At 32.2% G+C, this 12,100-nt stretch overlaps 1 protein-coding gene across 6 annotated transcripts in view; it reads left to right on the top strand.

The window, feature by feature from the left end:
- LOC111514035 (uncharacterized) overlaps positions 1-12,100 on the top strand; it is a 91,141-nt gene that overhangs the window by 16,489 nt on the left and 62,552 nt on the right. For all 6 annotated transcript variants that reach the window (XM_074182312.1, XM_074182313.1, XM_074182311.1 and 3 more), the window contains exons 2-3: positions 8,454-8,627; positions 10,450-10,583. In XM_074182312.1, the coding sequence (XP_074038413.1) occupies positions 8,454-8,627; positions 10,450-10,583 (308 nt within the window). The remainder of the gene's footprint in view (positions 1-8,453; positions 8,628-10,449; positions 10,584-12,100) is intronic.

The raw sequence follows: 12,100 nt of genomic DNA, 5'->3' as shown, positions 1-12,100 counted from the left end.
ACTACTGAGATTGGATATTCAATGGTTTTCATAGAGGAATAGTGACTTTGTTTACAAGAGGATTCAATAAAAACACTAAATATTTTCATTTACATCCACGTGAATAGAGAAAGGGGTATTTTTTTGAAATAAAATATATCCAATCTGAGTATTCACAAAAAAATGTATCCCTGCGATGTTTCTGAAGGATCTATACATGTTAATTTTCTCTGAAAATGAGGAGATCATTATCAGTATTATTGGCAAGGAAACTATTCTGTCTATCTGTATTTAAGAGTTTTTCAAAAATATATTGAGTTACTAGTTCCCATATTTAGTACTGAGCTGAAATAATAGAAATAAAAAAAAGCGATTTATTTCCAACAGGAGTACCCAGTTACAGGAAATGCTATTATTACAGAGTATGTATGGAATAAATATTGAAAATAATGGAATATAGAAATGTATAAAAGTAAATGCTATAACAAAGTATATATTATAAAATATTCGTATGAGTAGAATTTCAAAGAGAAATAAAAAATTGAGTATATCAATCAATCAATCAAATATACTTTATTGTCTGAAGAACTACATCTTGTAGACAAAATCATAAATAATATGTAAGATACAAAAATCTACATAAAAAACATACACAATTTAAACAAAATACAATAAACATAAGCTAAAAATGTGAAATACACTGCGATATTCAGATGGAAATAACAGGACATAGAAGTAAATGTTAGGATTCAAGTGAATCGTCAAGATACTCCTGAAATGAATAATAGGCCCTATCAACAAGTAGCATTTCAACTGCTTTTTTGAATTTGTTAAGCACTATATTTTTTTCAATTCGGGCTGGTAAGTGCTTAAACAGTTTGATCCCGTTGAATATAATTGAATCCCTAACAAGGGAGCTCGCAAGGATAGGCAGATCTATGTTACTATTGTGGCTACGAGTATTATATGACGAAGGGGGAAATGCACAAGAATTTTTTTTTTTATCAAGCAAATTGATTCCAAGATAAACAGTAAATATCGCAGTGTTCACATATTTTATTGAAGCTACTGCACATAAAATTCAATGGTGATCGTAGCACATTTGTGCGTGATGCTTCGCACTAGAATTTCAGATTGTGTTGACCTTCACTTCTTGGTACTAAGAAATTGATCTCGGGTAAAAGAACCGTACTGTCAATATTGTTGTTTAGTAATTTATGTAGGAATTTCATACCAAGGATAACTCTCCTATTTTCCAAAGATGTCATATTAAATCGTGTCAACAATATGTTATGATCATATATGACCATCAACTTTTAGTCATAGGTATTTTAGGAACTTCCTTTGCACGCTCTCAATTGATGTTTTTTGGTAGTCGCAAACTGGATTCCATAACACAGAGCCATACTCTAACTTAGATCTGGCATACACAAAATATAGCAATTTTAAGGTGGCAATACTTTTGAAGTTCTTGCCATTTCTGTAAATGAATCCAAGCATCCTATTTGCATCAGCAGTCATATTCCTTATATGTGTTGTGAATGTTAATTTACTGTCGAATGTTATACCAAGATCTTTTATCTCATGTACGTGGTTGATTGTAGTTTTGTTGATTGGATACTCGTACATTAAAGTTTGCTTTTTTGTTGTAAATGATATTATTTTACATTTGGATACGTTCAGTTGTAGACAGTTATTATTTCACCAAAGTTTGATTACATCTAATTCATAATGTACACGTTCGCAGTCAGTAATGTCGTCGATTTTATAATATAGTTTTAGGTCGTCTGCAAATAGTAGGCTAGGAATATTCAAAGAGGTTGCCGAGTCATTAATGAAAATTAAAAATAAAAGAGGTCGAAGATTAGAACCTTGTGGTACCCCAGATGTAACTACGTACTAGGCCGATTTGAAAGATTCATATTCGTCGAAAGACGATAAGGAATAAGATTATAGGGAACAAAATACTGACCATAATTACATTCAGAAAAAATAATATTTTGAAATGACAAATTTGAAATATTTACAGCAACTTTAGGCCCATTTTTCTGTATCATCGTATAGTTCTGCCAACTTGAAGTTTATTTTAACATTGTTTACATCCCATATTACCTTCACCAGGTTGAGAGATTTGCAGAAAGCTACAGTAAATTAATTCCACTGTGGTGAGTGACGCAGAACAGTTGGATATTTTAAAATAGCCCGCTATTATATACAGTTGTACATAAGAAATCTGATTCGCTTTTGATGACTTTGAACATATTTGAACCGGAACATCTTCATAATATTGAGTAAGATATTATTTTGGTGTATTCATCACGCTGACCTACATTGGATGATTTCCCGTCCACATGTTAATGAAGAATTTCAGAAATACACAAATTTAATAGTATAACAGAGTTATTTTCAGTTCATAGTTTTCGATTTCTATATTTGTTTTTCCGCTTCGAATGCGTAATATTTTCATCTTTGAAAGTCAACAATGTGAAATGTGTTATATCATTTTTGTAAAATAGAAATCATTCATACACACACTAACATAGGAGGTGAGAGTTCCGTGCATGAGAACAGTAATAGATATACAGGGTGTTCCATCTCAGATGAGTCACCCCGTATATTTCTTATCCCATAGTGAGTGGAAAAAATTCCCGAATGATTTTGTTTGGGGGACATCTTTTGACATATATTTTAGGCTTGGATGAGCAACTCCCTAATAGGGGGTTCTTCAACCCCTCAAATTTGAATAAGGGAGAGAGGTTGAGTGATACTTCATTTCAAAGGTGGAAGCTTCTTTACAACGGTGTATGAAAAACCTAAATTTGATGAACCGTTTTCGCCAAAAATCTATTTTGCAGCTCAAATGAGCTACCTTGAATAATTTGGTTATTTTTACAATGTACAAACCTATTTTTGTCAAGCCCTCTTCACAAACTCAAACAATCGTCAAAAAATTACATTATTGAAGAATTTAATGGTGTTATCATCATGCCTACAATAAAAAAGTCAAATCTGCGTGTTTAAATCCAATGTTCAAATTGTCCTCCATTGACTTTCATACCATAATACTTTCTCTCAAACTAATAAATAAAAAAAACAGCAGAACATTTCCCTATCTTGCCTTAATTTTTTGTGCTTAGAAGGTGATTATCTGGTTGTAACATTTCTTCGATCATTTCAGAATTGAAATCAATTTGTTGAGTTACTACTTTGCTGATTTATTTGAAATTTCAAAAAATATGGTGTACACATTGCAAGAACGTATTGAGCTGGTTAGCCTTCATTACCAAAAACAAAATTGTGCCCGAGCGGCTGCAAGGACATTTAACCAAAACCATCCTGAACGTAGCGTTCGCCAAAACTACGTACTGGAATTGGTTTCAAAATTTGTGGAGGAGACGGGTTCAGTAATTGATAAAAAAAAGACATCTATTGGAATTGTGAATGATGAAGGAGCAGCTGTGGCGGTATTGGGACATGTCCAACTTATGCCAAACACACAATCTGTACAACTTTCTGAAGTTTTCGGTATTACGGTATTACAATTTCAGAATTTTACATAGACACAAGTTCCATCCGTACAAAATTAAATTAATTCGTGAATTGAATGATGATGATTGGGATCGAAGGCAAGAGTTTGGCGAAATTATGGCAGAGCGTGTCAACAATATCCCAAATTTCTTGTACAACATTTGCTTTTCTGACAAATGCACTTTTTCACTTAATGGAGAGGTTAGCCGGCATAACTGCAGAATTTGGTGCGATACAAATCCTCATGTATTTCGAGAAGCTCACAGTCAACATCCAGAAAAGCTAAACGTTTGGGTAGGAATTTTGGGAGACCTCTGTTTATTCCTGGTAATTTGACTGGCGAACGTTATTTCGAAATGCTGGAAAATGCGATTGAACCGTTAATAACTGAACAATTAGAAAACGATCCTCTACTACTTGAACAACAATTGCATTTCCTACAAGACGGAGCTCCTACGCACTACGCCGCACCAGTTCGCCAATACCTCAATTTGCAATACCCTGGTCGTTGGATTGGAAGAATAGTTTCTATGGAGTGGCCTACCCGATCTCCTGAACTGAACCCTCTTGACTTCTTCTTGTGGGGACATCTCAAGTCCACGTTTTTTGTGACTCACCCTGAAAATTTGGACTAAATACGCCAAAGAATGTGTCGTCAAATAACTCCAATTATGCTGAACCATGTCAGAGACGGTTTTCAGTCAAGATTGTATTATTGTATGGAAGTCAATGGAGGACAATTTGAACATTTGATTTAAACACGCAGATTTGATTTTTTTTTATTGTAAGCATGATGATAAAACAATTCAATATTTTCAAAAATGTGATTTTTTGAGAGATTGTTTGAGTTTGTAAAAAGTGCTTAGTAAAAATGGGCTTGTACATGTAAAAATAATCAAATTATTCAAGGTGGTTCATTCGAGCTGCAAAATATATTTTTGGTGAAAACGGTTCATCAAATTTACGTTTTTCATACACCGTTGTGAAGAGGCTTCCAAAACTTTTCAAATAAAATATCACTCAACCCCTCTCCCCTATTCAAGTTTGAGGGGATGAGGAGCCCCCTATTAGGGGGTTGCTCGTTCAAGCCTAAAATATACGTCAAAAGATGTCCTCCAAACAAAATCATTCGACTTCTTTCGGGAAATTTTTCCACTCACTATAGGATATGAAATATACGGGGTGGCTCGTCCGAGATGGAACACCCTGCATAATAATAATTCTGAGTATCTGAAGAATGGAAAGCTAGAGTTTGGCAAAATAATGTAGGAATTATGTGAGAGAATATGGGTGAATACTCAAATTTTGTATTCAAGCAAAACTTTCTTGTGAGATTTTTCTAAAGAGTTCACAAAACAGCAACACATGTTTCGGTATACCATGGCTTCCTCAGACGTGTTCATACTTACTGAATTCTACCTATTTAGTTCTTCATATAATACGAGTTCAGGTAAAAAAAATTTTCTTCAAAAAACAATTGGTTTCTTGCCGACGTATCGAATTTAATTACATTCTTCTTCAGAGTTCTGTAACAATGAATTTTCATAAACATACGTTCCACAAAACTCATACGATTATTATCGTTTCAATTTTTCACAAGAAAATAATTAGTCCTTAATTAAATTACTCACCGAAAAGTAGTTTTTTCGTGTTGATAATATCAGTATTTCAAAAACCATCAGACATTTCAGATATATTTTTTTACACATTTTTACATACATTTTAGATCAATTTTCTTCTCCTGAGGAAGCTAACTTTGTTGGCCAAACGCGTGTCGAGTGCAAAAATATCAGTTTGGTGTTAGGTTAGGTTAGGTTAGGTTAGGAAACAAGTTATTCAACTTTCACACCAAAGGTTTCAATCTCATCGTTAATCTCATCGTTATTTTAGATACATGTTTAAAAATAAAAATAAAAAACATTGCAAACAATCAAAATTTCCGAGACAACACCAACACAAAACGACATGAAACAAACGAATGGCTCTATCTGTGAATCTGATAAGGTGGTGTATGTTTTGTAATCAATGGCAGAAACAAAAATAATGAAAAAAGGATAAATTATTCCGGTATTTTACTTATCAAATTGAAATATGCAGTATTAAGGCTATCGACATCTCTTCTAGTCGTAACACTATCGCATTTAAGGATATGTATCATTTCGCTCAAAAGTCTTTTGGATAAATATGGTTGAACATCTAAAATAGTGTGATGATCAAAATCAAAAATGTGTCCATATTCTTTTTTTATGTTCAACAAGAGCTGTGGGGTTTTTTATATTCAGTTTCTTTTTAGAGTCTCTCATGTGTTCTGAAACTCGTGGTTTAAGATACCGTCCGATTTGACCAACATAACATTTGTGAGAGGTTCCACAGTTCAATTTGTACACTATATTTGATTGTATTTCTTGTGGTGTTTTTTGTTGCGACAAAAAATGCTTTTCAACTGTAATTTCATTTGAAAAGGCCACTTTAATTTGTTCGGTACTGAGAAGCATTCCTAGTTTGTCAGATACATTTTCTACAAATGGAATTTTGTGATATTGGGGTTTCACCCCTGTATTTTGGGAGAAGAAACTTCTTTCTTCAATTATTTTTCTATTAAGGGCCCTAGGAAAATTATTTTTCACTAGGCGATTCTCAATTAATTGGAGATTTTTATTATGGAATTCAGAATTGCAAATGGCAATTGCTCTGATTTTCAAATTCCTTATAATGCTGATTTTACTATGAAAATTACGTTTCGAAAAATAATTTAAAAATCTCTCAAAAAAAGTTGTTTTATGATACCCAGTCTACCTTTAAAATTCGGTTTGCATCTTTAATTATTTGAGTATCTGAAAATGCTAACGAATTGTTTTCTTCCATTTCTAAAGTAAATTTTAGTTTTGGATGAAAACTATCACCCACCCACAAATGGGTGACATACAATTACCCATTCCCAACCCCAAATTTTGTAAAAAGATCCATTGTAACTAAAATAATTGGCCTCTATACAGAATTCAACAACTTCCATGAAACGATCTATGGGTGAAGTGGTGAAGTTTAAAATGATTTCCCATTTTCTTCTAATTATACTAATCAACAGATCTATAGGAATGTTAGTAAAAAGAGATACCAATTCAAGAGAAATTAAAATATAATTGTCAGGTATAATTTTAATTCTGATAAAATTAGAAAATTCGAGAGAATCTTTCACATATAATTTATCTTTTTCGAAACCGTGTGTCAATATTTCGCTAGTCCATTTCGAAAGCCTATAGATGGGAGAACCAACAAAACTAACGATAGGCCTCAAAGGAATTCCATCCTTATGTATTTTTGTGTTTTTTAATCAGTTCGTTAGATTAGTTTTGAATTTTTTTGTTGTATCTTGTGGTAAAATCTGGTCGTGAGAGAAATTGAAGGATAGGAATAAAAAAAGGAATGAAGCAATACCTACATTCCAAAATGAACTCTTTTTAGATGTGAAAATTATGCAAAAAAGTAACTTTTAGAAATAAACTGGAACATTGAATTATACAAGAAACACTTTTTCCTATTCAGTTTGTACTCCAAACATTCGTTATAGAAATGTATCAGATATCATTCACAGGATTGCTACACAATATAATATACGAAAGAGGTAACATTTAACTTACATGGAACGCTGTCAATGGTGGACATCGATGTTTCGAAAGAAGATTCATGTCTTATTGCCTCTTCAGCACAAATCTGGATAGCATTACAAGATGAAGCACTCAGTTCATTCATAAAATTACGACTTCATGTCACACATGAGTTTAATCTACTTAGTCATTGATGACAGTAAGTAATGACATTCATTCATTAATATGATTTAATCCCAGCCATAAGACACTCATTTGAATTGAAAGGGGTATATTTTAAGGATGGATTATTTTTTGGGTCAATATGGTTTTCGCTTTCTACTTCCCCATCTCTATAAAAATATGTGGGAATCTTCCAAAGAATGGAAGAAAGTAATTAATTTCGAAGTAGATTTTCACAAAGATGTGTAGCTCACGCAGAGAAGTAACTTGTGCTTCATCTTGTACCTAATGTTATCTAGAATGATGCTGAAGAGGCGTTTTATTCCAAAAATCGTTGTTCGCCATTGAGGATGATACTATTCCATATAAGTGAAATTTCACCTCTTTCTAATACTAAATTATGTATCAATATGTGATTTTGGTTGTATGAAAATGTGCAATAGACGTGAAAATCAATTGAGCATCAATTATTAACCTTTATACGTAGACTCCTAGGCAATAAAACTCCCGAATACCTCATGAATGAACTTGTACCCAGAAACCTCTTACCTGACCAAAAACTTCTTTCAAATAATCTCACAACTCTGAAACATTCTTTAAAATTATATCGACGCATATTTTCTCACCAGAAAACCAAGTCCAAAATGCTATCATCTATATGCTATATGTTATTTAGTATTTGATAAGATTATTGTCAAACGCTTTTGGCATCTATTTGTTCTTGGTTGAGTGAAAGAAAAGCCGAGTAAATAAGAACCTTTTATTATTGTTGTTATTAATTCCACCTCTTGACTCCTAGACTTGGTGCAATTTGAACTAATGGCTTTAGCCATTGATCAGAAATAAATAGAACCGTTGAACTTGGTTTGCATTTGTTATGATTATTAACAAACCTAATATAATTTTCGGCAAATTTTCCGTCGAGGTTATCTCAAAAAATAACGTGTATTGATTATGGATGTGACATCAGAAATAATAATTCTTACTTCCCATTTATGACTTTAGCTTTCAACGTTTCTCAGTTACAAAATTCAAGAAAATTATCGTCCTCTGCAATCGATTACTTTCTCAATAGAGGTCTATTCGACAATTGTATCATTCAACCAAGGTTTAGAAATTCTCAGGTACAATTTATTGAATAATTCGAAGATATGATTGGTTTTCATCTTTCTTTTTCAGTATAAAATATCCAATATGCAACGGTGTCCCTACATCCACGAAATGAAGGAACGACTTCTAGGAGAACAGATTCCGATGGAGGTGATCCCGACTAGTAAGATTCCAACTCCTCCGCCTTTTGAAATGGACCAAAAAACTTTCGCCAAACATCAACTCGTCCCAACCGTAGTAAAGGTAATAAATTTCGTATCATACGTAGTCATTTCTGTGATTATTTGTTAATGAGGATTAATAGAAAAATATTGTTTATTGAAAAAATGATTCAATTGAAACACGTTTCCAGAAAGTAAAAAATATTGTTGAACAATTTTTTATTCGTGATGATATATGCATTGAATTTGATTTGAGACCCGTTTTGATATACGGCAGATTCATCAGTTAGACTAGCAAAACCATCTCAAATAACATTTATTGTGAAAATTTTATATTTATCATCATGGATAGTGCTTTTAATTCCCATGAAATAATGGGTCAGTGAATTCATTACAATTTTTTTACTGCTTCTTCGTATTTCGAGGGATTTAAAAAAAAAATTCATTTATAAATAGTGAAAAAGAGGAATGGAAATAACTAGTACGAAAGAAAAAAATGAAATGAATTGAAAAAATTTATTTTCCAAAAATAAATAAAGTATGACAATTTGTTGGTAACGAATTGTTTATTGAATGTTACAAGTTCGAATTCTCGTTATCTGAAAAAATTGTCGACAGATTTAAAATATATAAAAGAAAGAAAATAAAAATGAATGGAATATTAAAATTGTTCAAAATACTAAAATTACCGAACCAAAATATTCGTTAGTTAGTTGAAACATAAAAAATTGTACAAAAATAATGAGCAATGAGCAGGAGTACAAAAATTTAAAAGGTGAAAAAATGCTGATTTATAAAACAAACAAATTATTGTGACCTGAAATGAAAGTGAACTATTAAATGAGTCAGAGTTTTACATATGTTTTTTATTTTTTATTTCATTGTTAGTTCTCAAAATATGGAAAATTGAAATTTATCTATTTTTCCAACGAGAATCTTTTCCTGATAATAGCTTCACAATAGTGAAGCTATTATCAGGAAGCTATAATAGCTTCACAAGAGTGAAGCTATTTTAGGTTGAAACCTAAAATAGCTTCACTCTTGTGTGTGTAGGAAATTAACAAGATTTTTATGTTAGTTGTCAACTTGGAAAACACTGTTGAATAACCCAAAATCGGATATATCTTGCCAGGGCTGTGTTTCAGGTATAGGACATTCTCCATGAATTTGATATCTTTTTTTTGTAGTATCCAAAAATATTAGAATAGTGTATGGTTTCTTTTTGAAAAAATCGTGTTTCATCAGTTTTCTCTGTAAATTAGTTTCGAAAATTCGATAGACCTCGTCATGACTTGATGCTTAAGGTGTTATTCTGTGAAATTTCACATTCTCAACTGTTACTGTCTATGAGTTATTATTTTTCCGGGTGATGCTGTAACTGTCAAATTTTTCAGAAAAGAATAAATATCTCAAAAACTAAGAAACTTAGGTTTAGGCATTATCATACAAAGTGGGACTGAAATGAGCTGGGAAATTCAAAAACGTAATAAAATACAGGGTATTCCATTTGAAATAAGGAAGTTGCCCTCAACTTCCGGTATAACGGAAAGAGACCGGAAGTTGAAAATATTTTAGTTGAGGAGGCCATTTTGTAAAACCCATTACCACAAAATTTCAAGTTTTTATTTTGAATCGTTCTCAATATATTCCTAACGAACGCTCGTCGTGAAAGACCCTGTATATCCTAAAATACAATAAATATGTCCATGAGTTGAAAATTTTTAGTAATATCGATTGGGAAACATGAATTTTCTGAATTCGAAGCTTGCAACATATGACTTAAGACTCGTGCATGACTCCTCATGAATTTATCAATATTTGACAAAAGCTGAACCTGATTAACATATTGAAACCGAATTTATTTAAGTATCATGCTAACATACTGTACAATATTTTTGTTTCAGTTGAATCCTGATGGATACGGATCACACACATCGCCAGCACATCGCGAAGTAGTAGATAGGACGCCGCTGATAACTAAGGATCCCGAAGATGATTCTCAATACACTCGTCAGAAAGTATTCCCAAAAAATGCCAAGTAAGTGTACTAATTCAGGAAAAAAACTGGAGCTGAAAATGGATTTGCAAGTTCATTTTGGAAATATCGAAGATATAGTAGTCCATTCCAACAGAGCACGGTTTAAAAAAAACGCTAAAATGTGATTTTATTTTTGAGGGGGCCATATTTGAAATACATTTGAGTTATTTATATACGCCTCTTAGCATGGTAGCAATTCCTTTGTGAATTTTGAGAGCAATAATGAATTATTCGTAGTTGCTTTTCCACTCTCTAAACAATGGTTTTAGATAATGAAACCTTACTGATTGATTTCCAAGATACTGTCGATTTGATATAAGAATTAAAATTGACAATTTTGAGATTCCTCCACTGACACCATTATTCTCTGAAGAGGAGTTGTTTTCGAAATTCGGTCAATATACAAGGTGGTCACTTTTTCAATGGGATTGTATTGGTAACTTTTAAACTATAAGAGTTAGAAAAAGTTGCATTCTTAGGAACACTCCCAAGTGGTTTAAACAAATCGAGAATATCAGGGCCGATATCATAAGAAAAGTAAATTGTATCATTTGGATTTTTCTTTTTTTCTAACGTCATTTGAAAAATTATCAAAAAATGTAACAGGCATTTTTTTATTCGATTTGACATAATCAGATTTCGATTCCAACGCTTCCTTCTCTCTGGGCCACCCTCTACTAATATTTTTCAATACGGACCTGCATATTTCATGATGCTTTTCGAAATAACTTTTCACGCTGAATTCACCGATATACCATACAATGACATTCAAAGTTGATTTTCAGGTGATTTTGACCCTTATCCAAATTTGTTTGGATCTGTATTAAATTTACCTTTAGTGAAATCAGACATAGACATAAACATACTTTATTTGACTACGTTCATGTAGTCATCATGTAGTAGCATATTACAAAAATTGTATTGGAAAATGAATTGCGTTTGTATTATCAGAAACACTGAATATACAAGAGGAAGATAAAACTTCTTGAAGATGATCACTTTGTGATCGAAACACGTGTCGAGGTGTAAAAATAACGATTTGGTGTTGGGAAAAAACTCCAGTAATATTCAGAATGAATAACTTGAACAAAAAAAAAACAAAGTTAATAAGAGAGATTATTGACTTATTTATATTGGCATTATAATGGACACAAAACTCTGAGGTTTGAGTACAATTGGAGACGGAAATTGAAATTCAAATTGAAAGAACTGAAAGAATTTTGAAAAATATAACTGTGAAAGCTTTTTGTTCGCTAAACAAAAATGTTGTTCACCATTGACTTTTCTTAGTCGAAGTAAAATACTACGTAACATTTCTAGAAAACAGGATTTCCATTACTAATGCCTTTTCGAAACGAGAATATCCACTTCAACGTCAACTTCAATGATGCTGTAGATATGCGACTATAATTTCAAAAGCGTCGTTTTCCCAATTTTGTTTCAAATGAAACAATTGAAATAGAATGTTGTTTGTACATAATTTGAAACAACCTCAAAATATTAATTTGGTATCACGT

This window comes from Leptinotarsa decemlineata, unplaced genomic scaffold (assembly GCF_025532065.1).
Source record: "Leptinotarsa decemlineata unplaced genomic scaffold, Ldec_3_MD MMD2_tig00026328_RagTag_RagTag, whole genome shotgun sequence".
NCBI lineage: Eukaryota > Metazoa > Arthropoda > Insecta > Coleoptera > Chrysomelidae > Leptinotarsa > Leptinotarsa decemlineata.
Note: the sequence above shows the minus strand (reverse complement) of the source record. Positions and strands in the feature narration are given on the sequence as shown.